General features: G+C 51.1%; 6 protein-coding genes across 6 annotated transcripts in view; 3 read left to right on the plus strand and 3 right to left on the minus strand.

Annotated features, from left to right (window-relative positions):
• ETH_00008410 (uncharacterized protein) overlaps positions 1-120 on the plus strand; it is a gene marked incomplete at both ends in the record, with an annotated part of 2,503 nt that extends 2,383 nt beyond the window's left edge. The window contains one exon of the mRNA XM_013378495.1: positions 22-120. Coding sequence (XP_013233949.1) covers positions 22-120 — 99 coding nt within the window. The remainder of the gene's footprint in view (positions 1-21) is intronic.
• Positions 121-280: 160 nt separating this feature from the next.
• On the plus strand, positions 281-4,558 carry ETH_00008415 (uncharacterized protein; the record flags this gene model as incomplete). The annotated part of the gene is made up of 3 exons (XM_013378496.1): positions 281-432; positions 627-828; positions 4,112-4,558. The coding sequence occupies 3 exons, from the start codon at positions 281-283 to the stop codon at positions 4,556-4,558; spliced, it is 801 nt and encodes a 266-aa protein (XP_013233950.1).
• Positions 4,559-4,635: 77 nt separating this feature from the next.
• On the minus strand, positions 4,636-5,022 carry ETH_00008420 (Tctex-1 family domain containing protein, putative; the record flags this gene model as incomplete). Its single annotated transcript, XM_013378497.1, has 1 exon — positions 4,636-5,022. One exon carries the CDS (start codon positions 5,020-5,022, stop codon positions 4,636-4,638), a length of 387 nt encoding a protein of 128 aa, XP_013233951.1.
• A 2,591-nt stretch (positions 5,023-7,613) lies between these two features.
• On the minus strand, positions 7,614-10,352 carry ETH_00008425 (uncharacterized protein; the record flags this gene model as incomplete). The annotated part of the gene is made up of 1 exon (XM_013378498.1): positions 7,614-10,352. The coding sequence occupies one exon, from the start codon at positions 10,350-10,352 to the stop codon at positions 7,614-7,616; it is 2,739 nt and encodes a 912-aa protein (XP_013233952.1).
• Positions 10,353-11,334: 982 nt separating this feature from the next.
• ETH_00008430 (uncharacterized protein) lies at positions 11,335-12,480 on the plus strand (the record flags this gene model as incomplete). The annotated part of the gene is made up of 1 exon (XM_013378499.1): positions 11,335-12,480. One exon carries the CDS (start codon positions 11,335-11,337, stop codon positions 12,478-12,480), a length of 1,146 nt encoding a protein of 381 aa, XP_013233953.1.
• A 2,178-nt stretch (positions 12,481-14,658) lies between these two features.
• ETH_00008435 (uncharacterized protein) lies at positions 14,659-16,304 on the minus strand (the record flags this gene model as incomplete). Its single annotated transcript, XM_013378500.1, has 2 exons — positions 14,659-14,865; positions 15,213-16,304. The coding sequence occupies 2 exons, from the start codon at positions 16,302-16,304 to the stop codon at positions 14,659-14,661; spliced, it is 1,299 nt and encodes a 432-aa protein (XP_013233954.1).
• Positions 16,305-17,483: the final 1,179 nt, after the last annotated feature.

The following is a 17,483-nucleotide window of genomic DNA, read 5'->3' on the forward strand; positions in this document are numbered from 1 at the left end:
CTGCTGCTGCTGCTGCTGCAGAAGGAGAAGGAGACAGCCCCTGCGGTGTCTGTCCAGCCCATTGCTTCCTTTTTGAAGGAGCTGCAGCAGCAGCACAGCAGCAGCACCCCACAGTTGTAGCAGCAAAGAGCACTTGACAAAGCAAATGAAGCAAATAGAGCTGCAAATGCCAGCAGCAGCAGCAGCAGCAGCAGCAGCAGCAGCGGCAAAGCCAAAGAAGTCCGAATGGTGAGCCAGCAGCAGCAGCAGCAGCAGCAGTAGCAGAGCAGCAGCAGCAAAAATGGCAGCAGCAGCAGCTGAAGTCGCAGAAGCAGCAGCAGCAGCACCTGAAGCAGCGGGAGCCAGAGCAGCAACGAAGCGGCAGCAGCAGCAGCTACAACAGCAGCAGCAGGAACTAAAGCAGCAGCAGCTACAGCAGCAGCAGCAGCACTTGTGTCTCTGTGGGGTATAGTGTTCCCTTTTGTCCCTTTTTTCTTGTTCTGTCTTTTTTGTCTCTTTTTGTCTTTTAATTCACATTTTAGTTTATATTTTATTTATTTTTAATTTATTTTTAATCTATTTTTAATTTATTTTCAATTTATGTTTAAATTTAATTTAGTTTTGTTTTTTGTCTCTTTATTTTTCAGAATTTGTCCACAGAAAGCTCGAGCGGGGAAGGTGTCTCCTTGGAGCTGCGGCGGAACACCTCAGCAGCAGCAGCAGCAGCAGCAGCAAACTCTCCTGCTGCAGCAGCAGCAGCAGCACACAGACAAGGCTCTTCTAAAAGCCCCGAGGGACAATCGGAGACAGGATCTTTGCAGCATTTCTTTCAGGGACTTATGGCAAAGAGTAATTATTTATTTATTTATTTATTTATTTGTTTATTTATTTCACTTATTTAGTTATTTAACTATTTAATTATTTATTTATTTTATTTAATTTGTTTTATTTGTTTAGTTTGATTAATTCAATGTAGATTGTTTGTTTAATTCGTTTGATTAATTCGTTTACCTAATTGCATCAATTTGAATATTAATTGAACTAATTAAATCGATTTAATTTAATTTATTAAATCAATTTAATTTAATTAATCAAACCAATTTAATTTAATTAATTAAATCGATTTAATTTAATTAAGTTAATTAATATTTATTTATTATTTAAACTAATTAAAGTAATTTAAGTGATTTAATTAGTTTTTTAAATAATTTAATTTATTCTTTTCCTTTTTTGATTTTAACTTTTTGTTTTTGAATAAGTGAAGGTCTCCGTCTCTTTTGTCCCCTTTGTCTGTTTTTCTCTCTTTCAATTTCTTCTTTTAATTTTTAATGTTTTTTAATTTTATTTCCTTTTGTTTCTTTTAATTTCTTTTAATTTTATTTCTTTTAATTTCTTCCAATTTGTTTTAATATCTTTTAATTTCTTTTGATTTCTTGTAATATCTTTTAATTTCTTTTCTTTTTATTTCTTTTGTTTAATTTCTTCTATTGTCTTTTCTTTTTTATTTCCTTTAATTTCCTTTTACTTCATTTTTTTCTATTTCTTTTAATTTCTTTTTCATTTCATTGGCATTTCTTTTATTTCTTTCCAAACCTTTTAGAAAGTGTCTCCTTTTATTTAATTTCTTTTTCTCTAAACTTTAAAAAGAGTGTCTCCTTTTTAGAACTTAAAAAAGTGTCTCCTTTTTAAACTGTCTCCTTTTCGCGTACCCCAATCAAGCAAAATTAAAAGCTTCCAACTTACATAAATTAAATTAAAACAAATTAAAATAAATTTGAATCGAAGTGAATTAAATTAAATTAAATTAAATTAAAAAGTGAAAGTGATTAAATTAATTCATCAAAAAGCGTCTCCTTTTAAAGAATGTCTCCTTTTTGAAACAGTCTCCTTTTTTGAACACCTTAAATACTTCCAAATAAAGTAAAACAAAATGAATCAATTAAATCAAATCAAATTAAATTAAATTGATTAAATTAAATCCAATTAAATTGAATTAAATTAAATTAAATTAATTACTTAAAATTAAAAAGTGTCTCTTTTTGAAAAGTGTCTCCTCAGGCCGGGCCCGTCCCCCTCCGACTCCGCGGGAGCGTTTGCGGCCGAAGACTCCAGCGGAAGGAAATTAAATAAATTAAATTAAATAAATTAAATTAAATTGATTCAATTAATTCAATTAAATCAATTAAATTAATTGAATTAATTGAATTAATGGAATTAATTTAATTAAATTCAGTTGAATTAATTCAATTAAAGCGATTAAATGGGTCAAGTTGAATTAAGTTAATCAAATTGAATTCATTTGATTTAATTTAATTGCTTTTTCTTTTCTTTTTATTCATTTAAAACAATTTGTCTCCTTCCAAAACCACAAAGTGTCTCCTTTTTACTGTTTCCTTTTTAGTCTCCAAATACTCCACTTTTATTTCATTTTTATTTTCTTCTTGTCTCCTTTTTATTTTGTTTTTAGTTCATTTTTTCCCCTTTTATTTCTTTTTTGTTTTCTTTTTGTCTCGTTTTTATTTCACTTTATCTTTTTTCTCCTCTTTTATTTCATTTTTTGTCTCCTTTTCATTTCATCTTTATTTTCCCCTTTATTTCATTTTTATTTTCTTTTTTGTCTCCTTTTATTTCATTTGTTGTCTCTTTTATTTCATATTAATTATATTACTGTCTCCTTTTATTTCATCACTATTATCTTTTTTCTCTTTTATTTCATTTTTTATCTCTTCAATTCCGCTTTTTGTCTCCGTTTTACTTCATTTTTACCGTCTTATTGTCTCCTTTTGTTTCATTTTTATTATCTCTTTTGTCTCCTCTTTATTTCGTTTTTTATTTCATTTTTTGTCTCTCTTATTTCATTTTTATTTCATTTTTTGTCTCCTTTTATTTCAGCTAGCTAAGCTGGTAGTAACAACCAAGTTGGGCAGCTAGCTAGCTAGCTGTTTAGCAGCTGGCCAAGTGGCTAGCTGGCTAGCTAGCTAGGTCACTCTTAAGCAGCAGCTAGCTAGCTAGCTAGCTAGCTAGCTAGCTATGTAACTGGTAGGACAGCTAGCTAGCTAGCTGGCTAGCTAGCTAGGTAACTGCTAGGAAGCTAGCTAGCTAGCTAGCTGGCTAGCCAGGTCACGGTTAAGCAACAGCTAGCCAGCTAGCTATCTAGCTGCTGCTGGGCATCCCTAGCTAACTATCTAGCTAGCTGGCTAGCTAGCTAGCTAGCTAGCTAGCTCGTTGGCTAGCTGTCCCTCCTTGCCTAACATGCTACTTTGAAGCAGTTCAAACAAAGGAATTTATTACCCAAAAGTCTCCGCGTGGCTAGCTGTCCCCGTGGGCCGCCAGCTAGCTAGCTAGCTAGCTAGCTAGCTGGACAGCTAGCTGGCTAGCTAGCCATAGATAGCTGGCTAGCTGGCCAGCTAGCTCGCTAGCTAGCTGTAGATGGCTAGCTGGCTAGCTAGCTATAGACAGTTAGCTGGCCCAGCTAGCCATCTGGCTGGCTAGCTAGTCAGCCATCTAGCTAGCTAGCTAGCTAGCTAGCTAGCTAGCTAGCTAGCTAGCTAGCTAGCTAGCTAGCTAGCTAGCTAGCTATTCTTGCCTCCTGGGAAGGAGACCGACGAATTGGAAAAGAGACAAAAAGAGGAGAGAAATAAATGGAGACAAATAAATGGCAAAGAAAAGAAAAAGACAACGAAAAGAAAAAGAGACTCTGAGGAGACAAAAGGACAAAAGAAACAAAATGTTAAAAGGAGACAAAAAGAAAAATGAAAATAAAAAAAATAAATAAAAGAAAATAGAAAGGGGAGACAGCAGCGGGGACTCGAGCTCTGCAGCATTTTATTTATCTCCATTTTTTTATTTTTAATTTTATTTTTATTTATTTATTTTTTTTTATTTGTGTCTCCTTTTTAAACCAGTGGCCACTGTCTCCTTTCAATAGTCTCCCTTTACTTGCTTTTTGAATAATAAACGAATTATCTTTTTTACTTCTTTAATTTCTTTTTAATTTCTTTTTAATTTCTTTTTAATTTTCTTTCTTCTTTGTCTTCTCGAGGCCCAGGTGTCTCCTTTTAATTCAGTTCGTCAAATCCAAGTTGTCTCCTTTCTTTAGCTGCTGCTGCTTGCAACTTCAGGGCCCTTCTAGCTGCAGCAGCAGCAGCAACAGCAGCTGCGGCAGCAGCTGCAGCAGCAGCAACAGCAGCAGCAGCAGCAGCAACAGCAGCTGCGGCAGCAGCTGCAGCAGCAGCAACAGCAGCTGCAGCAGCAGCAACAGCAGCTGCAGCAGCAGCTGCAGCAGCAGCAGCAACAGCAGCTGCGGCAGCAGCTGCAGCAGCAGCAGCAGCAACAGCAGCTGCGGCAGCAGCTGCAGCAGCAGCAGCAACAACAGCAGCTGCGGCAGCAGCTGCAGCAGCAGCAGCAGCAACAGCAGCTGCGGCAGCAGCTGCAGCAGCAGCAGCAGCAACAGCAGCTGCGGCAGCAGCTGCAGCAGCAGCAGCAGCAACAGCAGCTGCGGCATCAGCTGCAGCCGCAGCAGCAGCAGGTGCACCGCATGAGTGAAAAGGACTTGTTTTATTCGTGGCAGAATCCGTAGGCAATGGCGCAGCTGCTGCTGCTGCAGCAGCAGCAGCAGCAGCAGCAGGTGCATTGCATGAATGAAAAAGACTTGTTTTATTCGTGGTAGAAGCCGTAGGCAATGGCGCAGCAAAGAATGTCTTTTGCTGCAACAGCAACGGAGGCCCAGTTGTCTGCTGCTGCATCGCAGAGACTTTTGCTGCAGAAGCAAATGCCCTGTCTCCTTTGCTGCAGCAGCAGCACCTGGACGAGGACTTTGAACCTGGGGATTTGCTGCGAGCTGCGGATTGCTGCCAGCAGCTGCTGCGCCAGCTGCTGCGCCCACCCTGCTGCAGCAGCAGCATCGTAGCCCCCCAGCTGCAGCAAAAAGTCTCTGCAAAGTGTCTCCATTATTTCTTCAACTTTCGAAGGATAAAACCTTTCTTCTTCTCCGGGGCCCAGGGGACAGGGCCCCTCCGAGGAGACACTTGCCCCCGCCGCCATTCCTGCTGCTGCTGCTGCTGCTGCTGCTGCGGTTGTTGCTGGGGGTGGTGGTGGTGCTGCTGCTGCTGCGCTGCAGCGCAGCAGCAGCGCTTGCTGGGGCGGCTGCGGGCCTTTTGCTGCTGGGGCGGCTGCGGGCCTTTTGCTGCTGCTGCTGCTGCGCCGGCGCTCCCCTGCTGCAGCAAGGAGCTGCTGCTGTGCTGCTGCTCTTCTGGCTTTTTCCACTCTGGATCTATCTTTCTTGCATCTATATTTGCTTCCTGCCTTCTCAACTTTTGCTGCTGCTGCTGCTGCTGCAGTGGCGAGCGCGGTGACAGCGAAGGAGGCGAAACTCCGGTGTACGTACACCCGAAGTTCGGGTGTACGTGCAATGCGCGCGTTCAGGTGTACGTACACCCCAGAAGCAGGCCTCCAGTTGCGCCTTTTCGGCTCTTTTGACTTCTAAATGATTTTTTAATTTTAAATTTTAAAACAAAGAGTTTTAAATGGTCTTTTGGTTTTAAATTTTAAGAGAAAAGCTCCAAAAGGTCCGAAAGGTGTAAAAGCTGCGAAAGTCCGGCGCGCAAACGAGACGAACAGTTCGCCAGCTGGATGTACACCCCAGACAGCCTCCCTGCCGCCTCCCTTATTCACTCAATCCAGTTCAATTATATTTAAATAATTATAATTACTTATTTTAAAGTTTATTTTCAAATTAATTTCCAAAGAAATCCACGCAAAGCTCCAGGAGGCGCCGCCGCAGCCCCGGGTGACCCTGAGGTGTATGTACACCCCGCGACATCTCGCTCGCGTCAACTCTTTCCTGCTTTTTCCCAACTTGAAATAAATCAAATAAAGCATTTTAACTTCAATTATTAGTCAATTTTTATTTGTGGATTGAAGGAGGCCTGAATCCCAAACCCTAAACCCTAAACCCTACACCCTAAACCCTAAACCCTAAACCCTATGCTACGAGATATCTGGCCCTAGCACACCTGGCTGCCTGCCCCCAGCCGCAAACTGAATCTGTAGGGTCTATTGGTTCCCGTGCTGCCTGCAGTCTCAGAGCTGCAGCAGCTACAAAGGGGAACGCTGCTGCTGCTGCTGCTGCTGCTGCTGCATTTCTGCTGCAGCAGCAAGCAGCCCCGGCTACTTGAACCTGGAGAGCGCAGCAAACTTCCGTGGGGCCTCAGCAGCCGAAGAGCGCCGGGGTCGTCTCCAGTGCTGTCTCCGGCCTAGCCTTTACTGCTGCTGCAGCACAGCAGCAGCAGCTGCTGTTCCTGCTGCTGCTGCTGCTGCTGCTGCTGCGAAAGCACCCGTAGAGGTTGCCAATGATGAACAGCATGGACAGCTCGGTGCTGGCCCCTTCACTTGTGGGCAGCTGCCGCAGCAACTATTCCCAAATAGCCAGCTAGTTAGCTAGTTAGCTAGCTAGTTAGCTAGCTAGCTACAGTGATACTCTTTAGAGCCCCAAGCCACAACCCGTCGCAGCTAGCTGCAGCGAGCCAGGGACAGCTAGCTAACTGCAGCTAGCCAGGGACAGCTGGCTAGCTGCAGCTAGCCACAGCCAGCTAGCTGGCTTTAGCTGGCGAAGGACAGCTAGCTAGTCGTAGATAACCAGGGCCAGCTAGCTAGCCACACCTGGCCAGGAATAGCTAGCTAGCCAGCCGCAGCCAGCGCTAGCCACAGCTAGCCAAGGCTTGGCGCGAAAAGCTACGGAGAGGCGCAGCACTAGCTAGCTGCAGCGCCAGCTAGCCAAAGCTGTCTGCAGCTAGCTGCCCACGCTGGCCACCCACAGCTAGCCACAGCTAGCTACAGACAGCCACAGCTAGCCACAGCTAGCCACAGCTGGCTACAGACAGCCACAGCTAGCCACAGCTAGCACAGCTAGCTACAGGCAGCCACAGCTAGCCACAGCTAGCCACAGCTAGCCACAGCTAGCCACAGGCAGCTAGCCAGCGCTGCCCACGGCTAGCCAGAACACGTAGCTGCCGCTGAACAGCTGCTGCCTTCAATACAAGCCAACGCTAAACCCTGAACCCTAAACCCTAAACCCTAGACCCGGAGTCAAACCCTAAACCCCTGAGCTGCCTAAACCCTAAACGCTGAACGTGAAACCTAAACCCTAAACCCTAAACCCTGCCGCAGCAATCAGCCGAGGAAGTCCGCTAGGAATCGCTGCTATGCACTGCGTGTTTGTGAGCGTTTAGGGTTTAGGGTTTAGGGTTTAGGGTTTTGGGTTTAGGGTTTCTGTCTCCCTTGCCTCTTGTGCCTCTGTCTGCTGCTGCGAGGCTCATTGTCTCTCTTCAGCACACCTCCTAAACCCTAAACCCTAGGCCCTAAACCCTAAACCGCGGGGTCTCGGGAGTGAAAAGAAAGCCAAACAAACTAATTGTTCGTCCTGTCTTAAACTGCTGCTGCAGTCTCCCTCCCGCGGAGCTGCTGCTGCCTGTGTTGCTGCAGCTGCAGCTTCCTGCATGGCTGCTGCTGCTGCTGCTGCTGCTGTGCCTTTGTTTGCTTTTGCCTCCATCGCCCGCAGGCTGCCTCTCGCCACTTCACGCGCTGCTGCTGCTGCTGCTGCTTCGCTGCTGCTGCCGCTGCCTTAGCCGCTGCTGCTACTGCTGCTGCTGCTGCTGCTGCTGCAGTGCAGCAAGCATGGCCCTGCAGCGCTTGACGTGTTTGTGTGTCCCCTCGACCCGCAGCAATTCGCCGCAGACGCGACCGCAGCCCTGGTTTGCTGCTCTGCTGCTGCTGCAGGGGTTTAGCTCTTGCTGCTGCAGCTGCTGCAGCTGCTGCTGCAGCTCCGGGCACGGGGCCCAGCCTATCGACCCCTTCTGCTGCTGCTGCTGCTGCTGCTGCTGCTGCAGGTCGAGCAGCTCGGGAATTATCCTTAGCGCGAGCTCAGCAGCATCAACAATGGCAATGCGCCGCTGCCACTGCTGCTGCTGCATGCAGCAGCAGCAAGAAGCATCTTTGAGGCTGCTGTGGATGACTTGGCCGTCGGGGGTGAAGCCAGCAGCAGCAAGTGCAGCAGCGCGCTGCTGCTGCCGCTGCAGTTGCTGCTGCTGCTGCCGCTGCTGCTGCTGCAGCTTCGCGTCCGCGCTGCTGCGCGCGTCGCTGCGCCGCTTCTTCTTGCTGCTGCTGCTTCGCTCGCGCCTCCGTGCCGCTGCGTCTGCTGCTGCTGCTGCTGCTGCTGCTTCTGTCTCAAGGCACTCCGGCTCTCGATGCAGCAGCAAACGGCCAAAAGGCTCCTCCTGCAGCAGCAGCAGCAGCGGCCGCGGGCACAGCAGCAAATCGCTCGAATCTGCTGTCAGCCGGCAGCGCAAATTCACAGGGCGACGCGGAATGCAGCAAAACCCATCTGCTGCTGCTGCTGCTGCTGCTGCTGGGCCTGCTTCTGCTGAGTTTGCTGCTGCTGGGCCTGTTGCTGCTGGACCTGCTGCTGCTGGGCCTGCTGCTGCCGTGTCTGCTGCTGCTGCTCCCGCTGCTGCTGTGTCCGCTCCTGCTTTGTCTGCTGCTGCTGTGTCCGCTGCTGCTTTGTCTGCTCCTGCTGCTTTGTCTGCTGCTGCTGTGTCTGCTGCTGCTGCTACCGCTGCTGCTGCAGCGGCAGCAGTTGCTGCTGCTTCTGTTTCTGCTGCTGCAGCGCCTCTTGCAGCGTGCGGCGCTACTTCCCTGGCCTTCTTGTCGGCAGGCTGTGCGGCCGCGCCTGCTGCTGCTGCTGCTGCTGCAGGGGCTGATACGAAGCAAATGTTGCAGTGCTGCTGCAGCAGCGGCAGCAGCAGCTGCTGCTCCGTAATGAGGTGTCTGTAGATCCCCGCAGGCAGCAGCTGGGAGCGAGCAGCAGCAGCAGCAGCATCTCTTGCCGCTGCACTTGTGCAGTAAGGCATATCCCTCAGGAAGACAGCAGCAGCGAACAGCAGCAGCAGCAGCAGCAGCTGCTTCTCTGCTGCTGCTGAAAGGCCCCGAGCCACAAACGCCCAAGACAAGCAGGCGTCCCCATCCGCAATGTACTCCAGCAGCAAGCCGCAGCGCATCACAAACGCGCTGCTGCTGCCGCTGCTGCTGCTGCTGCTGCTGCTGGTGCAGGGGGTGAAGAAATATATCAAAATGCCTTCACTTGCTGCGTCTGTCACTGCAGCACGAAAACCCACCCGCAGCTGCTGCAGCGCCTGGTGGCGCTGCAGCGGCGCGGGAATGTAGCCCTGGCGCAGCCCGTCATGCTGCTGCTGCTGCTGCTGCTGCTGGTCTTGCTGCTGCTCCTGCTGCTGGTCCTGCTGCTGCTGCTGCTGCGGCTGCTGTCTGCCGGGGTCTTGGTGCTGCTGGGAGCTGTCTGTGCTGCTGGTGCTGCCTTTGCTGCTGGTGGTGCTGTTGCTGCTGCTGCAGGTGTCTAAGGTGCTGCTGCTGCTGTCATCTGCAGCGGCGCTGCAGCAACTGCTGCTGCCGTTTTGAGCTGTGGTGCTCCTGCTGCTGCTGCTGCTGCTGGCCGGGCGCTTCCCTCTGGAAACAGGCGTCCCGCTGCTGCTGCTGCTGCTGCTGCTCTCAGCAGCATGAACGGGAGCCTTATTTGCTGCAACAGAACCAATCAGGCGATGCAAATTGGCCAACTCAACAGCATCAGTTGCTGCATGCAGCGGCAGCCTGCAGCAGCAAGGCAGCAGCTGCAGCTGCGCCAAGATGCTGCTGCAGCGCAGCAGAGCAGCGTCGACTGCAGCAGCAGCAGCAGCAGCAGCAGCAGCGCACTCCCCCAAGTCACCGCAGCTGCCGCCACAGAACGAACATGACGACGCAGCTGAGGCGCCTGCGGCTGTACTTCCTGCTGCAGCTGCTGCAGCTGCTGTTGCTGCTGCTGGTGGTGCTGCTTTTGTAACAGCTGCTGGTGTTGCTGTTGTGGCAGCTGCTGCTGCTGCAGCAACTAGTGTCCTCGTTGAAGCAGCAGCAGCACGCGCTGGCGCAGTTGCTGTGTCAGCAGGCGTGTCAGTAGCTGCTGCCGCTGCTGCTGCTGCTGCTGCAATTTCCGATGCTGCTGTAGGTGCTGCAGTTGCCGCTGCTGCTGCTGTTGCTGCTGGCGTTGTTGCTGCTGCTGCGTCACTTGCTGCAGCTGCTGGTTCCCCTGCTGCTGCTTTTCTTGCCGTTGCTTCTCCCGTTGCTGCTTCCCCTTCTGCTGCTGCAGCCGCTGCTCCTGCAGCAGCTGCTGCTGCAGCTGTTGCTGTAGCTGGTGCTGAGATTAGCTCGCCTGCATGTGCCACTGCTGCTTGGCTGCTGCTGCTGCCAGCAACAGTTGCAGCAGCATCTGCAGCAGCATCTGCAGCAGCAACTGCAGCAGCACCCGAAGCCTCGCTGCAGCAGCGCTGCATTCAGCAGCAAATGGTGCGCCTCCCCTCCGCGGCTGAGGGAGGTGTGCTGTTAGCTGCTGCAGCGGCAGTTGCTGCTGCAGCTGCTACTCTTGCCGCTGCTGCTGCTGCTGCTGCTGCAGCTGCTGCAGTCACCGTCTTAGTTACCGCTTCCGCTCCCCTGGTAGCATCTGCTGCTGCTGCTATTGCTTCTTGCCCTCGTGCAGCAGCGGCTGCGCTTGCTGCTGCTGTTGCTGCTGCTGCTTCTGCAGCAGCAGCAGCAGCTGCTGCTGCTTCTGGAAGGCCGGATGCTTTCTAAATTGAAGCAACAATTCGTGTGGCGTAGCAGCAGCTGCAGCGGATGCAGCGGCGCAAGCAGTTGGTTGCTGGCTTGCTGTTGCTGTTGCTGTTGCTGCTGCTGCTGCTGCTGCTTAGGCAACAGGTTGACGCTGTTAGCCCCTGGAGTTCCTTGAGCCAGCTGGAGGCCAGAGTGGCCTTTGAGCTGCTGAGGCTGTTTCCGCTAGTGCAGCCTTCCCTGCTGCTGCTGCTGCTGCTGTTCCTGCTGCTGCTGCTGCTGCTGCTGTTGCTGCTGCTGGCCCCTGCATCGCTGGAGAGATGAGGGGTTGCCGGTGAAGGCCCTGCTTCAGCAGCACGCGTTGTATTGCATACCGGCAGCTCACAGCTGCATGCAGCAGCAGCTGCTGCAGCTGCTCCAGCTGCTGCTGCTGCTGTGCATGCACCTGCTGCGGTGCAGAAGAGCCATTTGCTATTCTGAGATCTAATTCTCAAGGACTATTTGAAATTTATTTTTAATAAATTATTCAATTTAATTCATTTTGCTGCTGCTCTGCTGCTGAGGCTGGCAGCAGAGCCTCTACGGGGTCTTCCGTGGGGCCCCCCAGGAAGGCTGCTAGCACAGCAGTAGCAGCAGCAGCAGCAGCAGCAACTGCCGCTGCAGCAGCAGCAGTCTTAAGACACATACAGCAGCAAGCGCATCCGGAGCACCATGACAACGACCCGCCGCTGCTGCAGCTGCCACAGCAGCAGCAACAGCAGCAGCAACAGCAGCAGCAGCGGCAGCAGCAGCAAGGAGGTGACCGTGGGAGGCTTCAAAGGCCTCTCTGCTTCCCTCTGGCCACTTTGCCCGGAACTCCGTCTCGATCTTTTCTTCTTTGACGAAGTCCAGAATGCGCAGCAGCTGATGGAGCTGCTCGTGCTGCCCCCCAAGCAGCAGCAGCAGCAGCAGCAGCAGCAACAGCAACAGCAGCAGCAGCAGCAGCAGCAACAGCAGCAGCAGCAGAGCACGCCTGAAGCAGCGCACAGCGGCAGCAGCAGCGCACGCCAAAGCGCCGCCAGCGGCGACGCCACCAGCAGCAGCAACAGCAGCAGCAGCAGCAGCAGCAGCAGCAGCGTAGCTGGCGCTGCAGTGCAGAGTTTGCTGTCGGGCTCGCCAGCAGCAACAGTGGCCCCGAGAGTGTGGGGCTGCTGCTGCGTGTGGGGCTTTTTGCTGCTAAATGCATGCGCTGTTGTGTCAGTGGAGCAGCTGCAGGTGAGTTTGCTGCGGTGTATGTACACCGTGGCCCGCTGCAGCAGCAAAACCAAAAGCTTCTTCACGGAGTGTCTCCTCGCCCTTTCCGGAGGCAGCAGCATCGCAGCAGCAATTCAAAAAGTGGGCCTTCAGAGCAGCACGCAGCAGCTGCTGCTGCTCTCCTTCACAGACACCAGGGCGCTGCTTTGCTGCTGCAGCAGCAGCAGCAGCAGCAGCAGCTGGAGGCCACTTGTGCCCCTCAACGCGGGCTGCGCGCTTTTCTCCCACGGGGAGGGGAGGAGGATCATCGACCAGCTGCAGCCAGCAGCAGCAGCAGCAGCAGCAGGGGACGCAGCAGCAGCAGCAGCAGCAGATGAAGAGAAGAGGCAGCAGCTGCTGCTGCTCGTGTTGCAGCAGATCCGGGGAAGGAACGTAGCCCTCGCCAGCGTCCCCCCACACGGCAGCTTAGTCCCTCTGCAGCAGCAGCAGCAACAGCAGCAGCACCAGGAACAGCAGCAGCTACAGCAGCAGCAGCAGCTGTTTGGCATCAGTAGTGCAGAAGCAGAGCTGCCAGGAGGAATCCATGCTGCGGTCCTCTCAAGAGTTGCTGCGCGGCACATTTAGCCAGCAGCAGCAGCTGTTGCTGCTGCTGCAGCGCTGCTGCTGCTGCAGCGCTGCTGCTGCTGCTGCTGCAGCAACAGCTGGTAGCTGTGTGTCTGTACACCGCACAGGACAGCGTATCTCTTCCTGTCCCCTTCGAAGTCGAAATTAATTTTTTGTCTTCTTGTCTTTTTTCATTTTTCAGACTTCTCATTTTATTTATATATTTGTTTTGTTTCTTTTGCTGCTGCGCAGGTTTTGTCTCCTTTGCTGCTGCACACTTGTGTCTCCTTTTGCTTCCAAAAAAGATAATCTTTTCTTAGTCAGCTACTAAACATCAAGCAGCAGCAGCAGCAGCTGCTGCTGCTGCTGCTGCTGCAGGACACAACCCAGTTGCTGCTCATCTCCGCACGGCAGCTCTCTATAAAAACAAAAGCTGCAGCAGTTGCTGCAGCTGCAGCAGCTGCAGCAAGCTTGCAGGTAGCACCTGCTGCTGCTGAAGGTGCTGCTGCAGCTGTTGCTGCAGCCGTTGCCGCAGCAGCTGCAAGAGGAACTGCAGCAGCTGCAACTGCAGCAGCAGCTCAAGTAGCAGCAGCAGCTTAAGCAGCAGCCACTGCAGCAACAGCAGCAGCTAAAGCAGCAGCAGCAGCTGCAGCAGCAGCAAAAGGGCCTATCGCCTGACCCCTAGAGACTCCTCGAGAAGGTGGAAGCCTCGAAGCAGCAAATTCGCGTCCATGCGTCTCTAAACAGCAGCAAAAGAAAAAGAGACACAGCAGCAGTAGCTGCTGAAGGGAGACACAAAGGCAGCAGCAAATTTGCGTCCATGCGTCTCTAAACAGCAGCAAAAGAGAAAGAGACGCAGCAGCAGCTGCTGCTGAAAGGAGACACAAAGACAGCTGCTGCTAGAGGGAGACACGCCCACACAAACAGTGCAGCAGCAGCAGCAGCAGCTGCTGCTGCTGCTGCTGCCAAAGGGAAGAGAGAACACAGAGATGCAGTAGGCAGCACAAACCCTAAACCCTAAACCCTAAGTTAAAAGAAAATAGGGGGTGAAATTCAAACAAATTAAAACAAATAAAACTTTTAAAACTAAAATTAAAAATAAAAAGGAAATTAAAAAAGAAAATAAAAATAAGAACGAAGTTAAAAGAAAAGCAAATAAAACAAACAGCAAACTAAACCCCCCATAAAAACGAGAGCGACAGAAACAGAATAAAACAAACAAGAGAAACAAACAAACAAATAAATAAATGAAACTAATTAATTTAATTAAATTAATTTAATTAAATTAATTAAATTAAATTAATTAAACTAAATTAATTAAACTAATTAAGATGCAAACCTTGAGTTGGGTCATTCGCCAGGTGTATCTCCACCTCTCGACGAGCACGAAGCATCCAGCAGCAAAACCGAAAAAGAAAAGAAGACGGTTCAGCCGCGAGGAAAAAAAGCTGAAAAAAGCAAATTCGATGAATAAAAAGAATATTTAAATCGTTCTAATCACTTTGGTGAAATAAAGGAGACAAAAACACACAAAAAGACACAGAAAGGAGACAAAAAGGATCAAAAAAGGATTCAAAATGACAAAAAAGGGATTAAATGAGCCGAAATACGTTCAGCCGCGAAAAAAAAAGCTGAAAAAAGCAAATTCAACGAATAAAAAGAATAGTTAAATTGTTTTGATCATTTTAATCGTTTTAATGAAATAAAGGAAATAAAAAGAGACAAAAAGACACAAAAAGGAGACAAAAAGAAGACAAAAAGGACTCAAAATGAGAAAAAGAGATGAAAATTAAAAAAAGAATTAAAAATGATTTAAAAGAGGTAAACCACGGAAAGAAGAAAATCAGCAAGATGAAAAAATAAAGTAAAACGGACAAAAAAGATTTTAGATAAAAAAGAAAATAAAAAGAAACAACAGGAAACAAAAGGAGACAAAAAGGAGACAGGAATGTGGCAATACACGGGACTGGCAGACACAGCAGCAGCAGCAGCAGCAGCAGCACAAGCAGCAGTCGCAGAAGCAGCAACAGCAGCACAAGCAACAGCAGCAGCACACGCAGCAGCAGCACAAGCAGCAGCAGCACAAGCAGCGGAAGCGCAAGCAGCAGCAGCACAAGCAGCAGCAGCAGCACATGCAGCAGCAGCAGCACATGCAGCAGCAGCAGCACACGCAGCGGCAGCAGCAGCAGCAGCAGCAGCTTACAGGGTGACGCACTGCGGCACCCAGCTGCCGCCATTTTGCTGCTGCAGCGGGGCCCCGCCCTCCGCCTTTGCTGAAACTGCTGTGTTGTTTTGAATGACAATGGAAGGCTGCTGCTGCTGCTGCTGCTGCTGCTGCAGCAGCGCCAAGTCGCTGCGCACGCGCTGCAGCTCCAGCAGCAGCACCCAGTGGGCCCTTGAGTCTGCCTAAGCAGCAGAGGCAGCAAACAATTAATTAATCAATTAATCAATCAATTAATTAATTTTTATTTATTTATTTGTTTATTACTTGTTTATTTGCTTCAAGAGATAAACCAAGGAGCTGCCACAAAAGGCAGCAGCAAAAGGAGACAGCAGCAGCAACAGCAGCAGCAGCAGCAGCAAAGGCATGGGGCCCAAATGCAGCAATTTGGATTCTAAGAAAGAGATAAAACAAAACAAAAAGGAGAAAAAAAACAAAAATAAATAACAATAAAAGGAAGTAAATAAAAGAAATAAATAACAACAAGAATAAACAAATAAATAAATGAATAAGTTAAAAGCTGCCAACTCACATTCGCAGCTCCGTAAGGCGCCTCTTGCTGCTGCTGCTGCTGTCCATACACCCCAAGCTGCAGCGGGTACTGCGCCAGCGGCAGCGCGGCCCTGCTGCTGCGGCCTGCTGCTGCTCCCTCAGCAGCAGCAGCAGCTGCTGCTGCAGCAGCAGCAGCAGCACACGAGTAGCTGCTGGGGGGCCCCTCAGCCTCTCGCCTAAAAGATGACATCCGCAAAAGCCGCTCGAGGCCCCCCCGAACAGCAGCACGGAGGCCCCTTGGGCCCTCTGTGGCAGCAGCAGCAGCAGCAGCAGCAAGGGGCGGCGGGGGAGCCGCAGCAGCAGCTGCAGCGGGAAATGCTGCAGCGCCAACCAAAGAGGCAGCAGCAGCAGGACCGAAACCTAAAGGCCCTGCTGCAGTGAAAGACGCAGAAGGCTCTTGTTCTACAGGCAGCCAGCCGCTGCTGCTGCTGCTGCTGCTGGTGCTGCTGCTGCTGCTGTACGTGGTGCTGCTGCTACTGTGGGTCTCGATCTCCGCTGCTGTGCTGCTGCTGCTTCCTGCTGCAGTTCTGCTGCGGGACAAAGAACTTGTGCGCGAGCTGAGGGGCTGGCCGAAGCTGCTAAACGTCAGCTCTTGCTGCTGCAGCAGCTGCTGCTGCTGCAGTCCTTGCTGCTGCTCCTCCCCCTCGCCTTCCTGCTGCTCCGCTGCGGTCCAATCCGCAGCTGCTGCGCTGCTGCTGCCGCCGTTGCCGTTGGCTCTTCTGCCGCTGCTGCCGCTGCTGCTGCCGCCGCCGTTCCCGCTGCTGCTGCTGCTGCTGCTGTCTGCTGCAGCAAGTGGAAGCAGCGCAGCAGGAGGAGTTGAGGGCGGCAGCGGCCCCGAAGGCTCTCGAGTTGAAAGGAGACTCTGCAGCGCTGAAGACTGAGAGCTCAGCAGCAAAGCAGGAGCAGCAGAGAAGGGGCCCCCCAAGCTGCTGCTGCTGCTGCTGCTGCCGCGGCGGCTGGGGGGGCCCTCTGCGGCCGGGGGGGGCCCCTCCCCCACAGGTGACCTCGAAGCTGCTGCTGCCTCCGGGGGGTCTTCACCGTCGGGGGGGCTGCGCAGCAGGAGTTCGCTCATCGTGCAGCTGCTGCTGCAGCGGCTGCTGCTGCTGCCCGTGCTGCTGCCGCCGGTCCCGCTGCTGCTGCTGCTACAGGTGCTGCGCTGCTGCTGCTGCTGCTGCTGCACACGCCACGTCTCCCCGTGGTTGGCTTGCCAACAATAGCTGCACACCCGGGGAGAGTCCGCGGCCGCTTCTCGAGCAATCCTTCTCACAAGCCCCGCAGCAGCAGCAGCAGCAGCAGCAGCAGCAGGCTAAGGGGGCTGCCGGCGGGGGAATGTCCCGAGAGCAGCAGCAAAATGAAGAGAAAAAGAAGCAGCAAAAAGTCAAATGGCCGAAGCAGCAGCAAGAAGACGCGGAGAGAGCTGCGGGAGGGGCCCCAGAGTGAGGGACGCGCAGCAGCAGGAGTCTTTTGCTGCAGTGCTTTGATTTTCTTTAATTCTTTTTTCGGAATTCAATTAAACAAGATAAAACCTTCTTTTCTGCCACCGCTGCTTCTTGCTGCTGCTGCTGGCTGCCCGCTGCTGCTGCTGCTGCTGCTGCTGCTGCCGCCAGCGCAGCATGCACTGCCGTCGCCGTCTGCGGCTGGAGGGGCTCTTTGGCACCAAATTACAACTAAAATGGTCTATTTTCAAAATAATTAAAAACTAAATTTGTTTTTTGAGTTAAATCGCCGAAATGTGCAAAGATCGGGGGCTGTTGGCGGCAGTTTCGTTCGAATTGGCGCTCTTTTGCAAAATCGGCAAAGACGCGCTGCACTGGGAGCGGCTCGCGGGGCCGGAGGCGCTAAAAAGGGAGAATAATTATATTTTTATAATTAATTTTAAATAACAATTCGAAAAATGTGCGAAAAGGGCATTTTAAGAGCTGTTTAGTCTGCAGCAGCAGCCGCTGTTGCTGCTGCTGCAGCACCGCGGGCGAAAGCCCCCAGGGTCACTTCTGCTGCTCCTTTTGCTGCTGCCCAGCAGCAGAGCAGCAGCAGCAGGGGGCTCGCTGCGGGGAGAGCAGCAGCAGCAGTTGTGCTGCAGCACGAAGGCTGCAGCAGCCAACGGCTGCCTGCAGCCCCACTGTCTTCTGTGGGCCCCTAAGGGAAAGAAGCTGCGGCTGCTGCTGCGAGCTGCTGCAGCAGCTGCCGAGCTGCTGCTGCAGCGTAGAGTCAGAAGCTAGCTGCTGCAGCAGCTGCTGCAGCAGCAGCTGCA

This window comes from Eimeria tenella, genomic scaffold, assembly GCF_000499545.2.
Source record: "Eimeria tenella Houghton genomic scaffold, Eth_scaff9, whole genome shotgun sequence".
Lineage (NCBI taxonomy): Eukaryota > Apicomplexa > Conoidasida > Eucoccidiorida > Eimeriidae > Eimeria > Eimeria tenella.